This window comes from Diadema antillarum, unplaced genomic scaffold (assembly GCF_040938485.1).
Source record: "Diadema antillarum isolate AM-2024a unplaced genomic scaffold, OU_Dant_1.0 seq00000113_RagTag, whole genome shotgun sequence".
NCBI lineage: Eukaryota > Metazoa > Echinodermata > Echinoidea > Diadematoida > Diadematidae > Diadema > Diadema antillarum.
The window spans coordinates 352,266-358,193 of NW_027271197.1; the positions used below are offsets into that span (position 1 = coordinate 352,266).

A 5,928-nucleotide genomic window follows, 5' to 3' on the forward strand; every position below is an offset into this window, starting at 1 on the left:
CCGGCGCGGCGGCCGGCCTTGCATGATGAGCATGGCATGCACCACCACTGCACGCAGCGCATAAGCTAACACATACTGGTACGGCGTACATCACAGATCAGTCATATCTGCACACGCTGAAAATATGCTGGAAAATATTCACCCACCTGGATATACAGTATATCGTCATGGAATGCCCATCTTTTTTTTTTATTTGTTCTCTGTTGAAATGTCGCGAACACAATCGGGAACGATCGAACAGTGATCTCGAACTTATCCTGTCTCCGAAGCAATTTCTTCCAAGTAAGTACGTACAATGTACGTAGGCACTAGGCCTACTATACCTAGTGCTACTATACTAGTAATACTACCACTACTAGTAAGTCGCGCGTGCACGTACTGCGCTGTGGAGTCACCCGCAAACTTCACCCACGCGGCCACGTCACGTCTCGCATGCCAGTAAGGGTCCTATTTCTGCAGATTTTTTTCATTTATTGTCGTGCGAACAACACATGGCAGCTCCGCAGCAACAACCAATAGTCGTATTAACTGCAATTTCTTAAGAATGGAGAAATTTCAAATCATATTAAAGCTGTAATTCAAGTCGAGAAAACCGGAAGTACACGTAGAATACAGTCGGTTGTGTGTGTAAATAGCATTAGTCACGTATCACGCGCGTACGAACGGAAGTGACTTTGCTACCGGACTATCCCATAATGCACCGTAAATGACGCTTAAATCAACATCCGGGTACTTTTTACGTCATTGGCGATAGCGAGAATTGTAATAGTAATTGTAATTGTAATTACTCATTGTAATTTCATTATGACGTAACACTGTACTGTTGCCAGGATGCGCGCTGGGTGTTAGGATGCCTAGCATGGATGCGTTAAAGCGCGCATCCTTGGTAACACGGTTGCAATATATTGTTATGGCTTAATTTTGTTATTGTTCTCTCAGTATCAACACTTGAGAAAGGGCGGCGAGACGCCCGAAAATTTGTGTGAAGAAATAAACCGTTGGTGAAAAATCATATTATTATTAACCTTCACAATAAACACAGATCTATAGGCCGACTTGATATTTTGAAACCAAACAATCCTACACTTCCATCTATACGAGAATCATTAAAGTGATTTCCATGTCTTTCACTTCTTCTCCTACTGATTCTTTTGTATCTTGCAGTTTAGTTCGAGTGGTGCGATACAACTTGTATGAGCCTTCTTCATGGGCCTGCAGTCCAGCCGAGCGGTAGCGTCATGAACCGAAAATACCCCCTCTACGAGCAACCAAACTTAATCTCAATGAGGTATCTTGAGTGCACTATCAGGTGACAACTTTCTTCCTAGTACACTGTAGCTGTAAATTTGATATAGGCCTATATTTCCGTTACACTAACCTTTTTCCTTTAGTGACCCGTTCGGTCCACTACAATCTTTTAATATGACATTTTGGTGGCCCTAAAAAGAAATGTAGTGACCCGAAATAAAAAGAAACATAAAAATTCATTTTGAATTGTAATTACCCAATCGGGCCACTAAAAGCTGGCCTTTGTGGAAATTTGGTGGGCCCGCCATCAATCTTTATTGGCCCCGGGCCACCGAACCACTGCTAATAGGGAGCTTTAGATTTGTTCTGAGCGTGCGCAGAAGCGTGCGTCAACTTGACCCGCGCTTCTGCGCACGCTCAGAACATGTTTTTTTTTTTTTCCCCTTTGAACGTCCGCGCGTCTAAAATCTAAAGCTCCCTATCGAGCCGCGCATTAACCATGGATATCAGGTGAAGTGACTTTGCCTTATACATCAGCCCTGACATTTCTCGGGATTTCCTATTTTAAATACTTACCTCCTTCCATCCCCCCCCCCCGCTCTACGTATGTGGGCAAACAAATTTATGAAGATTTGCACAGTTATTTACACATTAGGCATAGCAAACATTCTGTGTAGTTATTCAGGGTGAGATCGAGATACGCATAACAATAAGTATTTGTCGGATACATTGTGCTATAACAAGTAGAAATATTAACTTTGATTAACTATTTCAAATCAGATTAAGTTTACTATCATATGATAAAAATAATCAAATGCATAAAACTTCAGTTAAATACTTTGCATTCAACATCATTAGTCTCAAGTAATTTCCAAACTAAATGGAAATGTCTACTCTATAATGTTTACGATGAATGCATCATGTTGACTCAAAACAAAGAGAAAAGAAAAATTGTACACCGGATGAATCTAAAGCGCGCTTCTTTTCCAGACACTGTAGATAAAATCACCGACAGTGATAATTATAGACTCATATCATTTTCACCGTTTCTCGTTCATCACTCACCAGGGTTTGACTGCTTGGGTTCGGAGACTGGAGGACCCGGATGTAGCGGGATGAGAGCACTATGAAATGGGTATGGAAGATTTCAAATTGTTCAATGTTGCATGAGAACATGTTTTATCCTGTTGCCGAAGTATTTTTGTTTATATTTTTTGTTTGTTTGTTTAATTTAATGAAGATGGCTGGATCCAACCTATATTCAGTTGCAGTAGCTGATCTTCCATGAGATCCAGTTAGATGTGATGAGAGACCACTGCACATGCAGAGCGCGGTTATGCACCCTGCTCTTTGCAATGAATGAATGAAGCGGGATCTTTTACGTACATGAGGTGTGATTTTCTAACATGAGGGACCTCCATTTTACAAATGTATGTCCTATCCGAGGGTCATAGTGTTTTGGCTCTTACTAGAGGGGACGAGATGATTACACACAATATGCCCAGTTACACTTGGGAATCGAACCCGGGTCCTTTGGATTTGGAGGCAGACGCGCTACCGACTGTCCTTCACTTTCATTGGAATTCCATTATCGATATGAAGAGTTTGATCGCAAAATCGCTTAAGCACAATTTTCAAATATTTTTAGCAAGTATTAGAAAAAAAAATGAAATCTTTCCAATGATACCCCACTTGTTACAAAAGAAGGGCTATTCTTGATGTTACTGTATAATTAAGAATATCCAATAGTTACTTATTATCCTCTGTTTCTTGACTTTTTCTTCTTCTCCTTCTTCTGCTTCTCCTTCTTCTTTATCTTATTATCATTATTATTATTATTATTAATATTATTATTATTATTATTATTATTATTATTATTATTATGATTACTGATATTACTATCATTTATCCTCATGCAAACAGGTTACCATTTTCCTGGCAATCTGCGCTGTTAGTGTATTAATTCTGATGACCTACATGGCCACACTATCCGAGCAAGAAGAAATAAATAAAAACATCCACGGTTCACTCCTGAGGGAGCCCCCACGTGGCAAGTCTTTGTCCCAGGTCGCTTGGGGGCGCTTGAAGTCGTTTGCGAGGGAAAAGGCGGCGCGGGTGATTCAAGGCACTCCAATAAGGTAGGTTCCCAAAAAGTCTTCAACCTGCCCATGTCAATTTTTTTAAACTGACCTCCATGCCTATTCTCCTTGCTTGGTTTGATCTGTTACAACATCATAATTATTTCTATATACATACATTTTTTTTCAAGTACATTATCGCACTGTACTCATCCAAAACACGTACGGCAATAGAATAGAAGAATTGTCATAAAAGAAAAGATCAACACAGTTGCTTGTAACAAATCACATACCTGTAATATGAAAGTAGCACACAATAATAATCATATTAAAGTTTCAAATAGAAGGAGAGAGAAGGAGAGGATACTGGAAAAAAACCATCACAACTAGACTCTTGACGTAGATCGACCCCAACAATTCTACTCCAAAAGAATAGAGGGGAAAATGCGGCAAACTGCGCGACAAATGTTCTTCTTACTTGCTTTGAAATTGTGTGATTGTAATGTATGTGTGCTCACGAGTTACCGTAACAACAGTGTAATAAATTTGATTATTCTAATGTCTATACGCCTTTGGTGTAAGCCTATAGTCTCGTTAGGATTGTAGTTGTTTAGAAATGAAGAACAAGCAGAAATCTTTTCACAGTTCCTGATATTTGAAATCAAACGAAATCTGATCTGTGATGTCATATCAAACTATGCGAATACCTTATGGAGACTAAACTGTTTTGTTTCTTTTGCTTTGTTGTTGTTTTTGTCTTTCACATTTCACTGGCTGTCCCCTGCAGTAATCGAACACCGCCCCCACGGTCGCGCGACTCAGTCGTCTCTTTGGCAACGCCCACTGCCATCGCGGATAACGTGACTCGAGACTTGATCCCACCCATAGAATTTGACGTCAATGCGACGGTCAGGGACGATACTGCCGGGTTCAAGACGAAAGTGGCCAACGTTTCCTGGGCCTTGGAGAAGTGCACGAGACAGAATAATGTCGTTTTCATCAAGACTCACAAAACCGGCAGCACGAGTCTGAGCCACATAGTGAACCGTTACGGCCACCTCCGGAATCTCTCCTTCGTCTTCAACCGGCTTAGTCCCCGGAATGGACACCTGGTGTACCTCCCACTCAACAGCAATTCTCCCCGGACTCACTTCTTACCGCCCATCGGGGTTAAGCCGGGAGATTACTCGCGCTACAAGTACAACATGCTCGCCGTGCACGTCCGCTATGACCGCAAGGCCATGGATTCTTTCATGGTGCCTAACACCCACTATATCACTGTCATCAGGGATCCAGCGACACAGTTTGAGTCGGCTTTCACACATTTCCAGCTGGACGATGCTTTCATGGCGACGGAAAAGGCCAAATTCACCACCATGCAGGCTCGACTCACTCAGTTCTTCACCAGACCCGACTTCTATCGCAAGCGCCTGAAGCAGCTGAAATGGGAGAACAAAATCGGACTAAGATGGTACTACGCGAGGAACAACCAAATCTTTGATCTGGGTTTGGATCACATTTATCACAACGACAACTGGAAAGTTCAGGAATACATTAAAAAGTTGGACCGCGAGTTCCTGCTGGTACTCATTACGGAGTACTTTGAGGAGTCTTTGGTTGTCATGAGGAAGGCCTTGTGCTGGAGCATGGATGATATCATTTACGTTGCCAAAAATGTTCGCCCAAATCCTGCCAACATAAGTAGTGCCACCCGACAAAAGATGCGACAGTGGAATGACGTGGACACTAAACTCTACGAACACTTCAATAGGAGCCTGTGGCAGAAGATCAAGGACTACGGGCCGTCTTTCAGCTCCGACCTGGACAGTTTCCGAAAACGCCTGAGAGAGACGTTCCAGGACTGCGTCGGCACGACCGAAGTGAAAGCTCAGGGACACTACTTTCACTGGATCGAATACAAGCCGCGCAAGGACTCGTCCAACTTCTGCGCGCAAATTGTTGAATCAAAGCGCGCCCTCTTCGCCGCCATCTGGCGGAAACAGGCTCTACCGAAACCAGCTGCAGCTCGAAAGTCGGGATACCACCCAGTTATCCGTCCGGAGGCACATTTCCACAAGTACACGCCGATTGCGAATCGTTACAAACCAGATAGACCGCGCCCTAGGGCGCCTTTGCGGCTCCCTCCAGGTAACCTAGCTCGCCTTCCACCCCCTCCACGACAAGTGGTCAAACACGTGATCGGTCCTCAAGGAGCCGGAAGGTCGAAATCCGACCCGGGTGAGGACAACGGCGATTATTCCAGCAGTGCTGAGGTGATACGTGGGGAAACAAAGCAGGTGAAAACTGCGATAAACAACACCGCAATTGCGGCAACAGGAACTCGAGTCAAGCCAATTATGACTTACAAGAAGAACACATGAAAACAACAACAACAACAACAAAAACAAAAACAAAACAAAATTGAGCAGCTGGGTGAACATGCGGGGTTAAGAAATACGAAACTTTTGAGTGCAACCGTTATAAACTAATTACGGGAGATGGAAAGGTGTCAAGACACAGAAACCATGTGATGCAATGAGACCAAAGCTGTGGTCCCTTTAAAAAGGAGTCTGTAATGTCCACATTCTGTCCCATGCCAATA

The 5,928-nt window shown here is 43.0% G+C and overlaps 1 protein-coding gene across 1 annotated transcript; it reads left to right on the forward strand.

Moving 5' to 3' along the window:
• The first annotated feature begins 1,258 nt into the window (after positions 1-1,258).
• Positions 1,259-5,707, forward strand: LOC139727051 (uncharacterized). The gene is made up of 4 exons (XM_071638032.1): positions 1,259-1,288; positions 2,317-2,383; positions 3,172-3,386; positions 4,114-5,707. Exons 2-4 carry the CDS (start codon positions 2,375-2,377, stop codon positions 5,705-5,707), a joined length of 1,818 nt encoding a protein of 605 aa, XP_071494133.1. The 5' UTR covers positions 1,259-1,288; positions 2,317-2,374.
• The last annotated feature ends 221 nt before the right edge of the window (positions 5,708-5,928 follow it).

What these genes read in the sequence shown, in the direction of transcription:
- LOC139727051 (XM_071638032.1), top strand. An exon ending in ATTCAAGGCACTCCAATAAG is followed by an intron (nt 3,387 to 4,113) that starts GTAGGTTCCCAA and finishes TGTCCCCTGCAG; the next exon opens with TAATCGAACACCGCCCCCAC.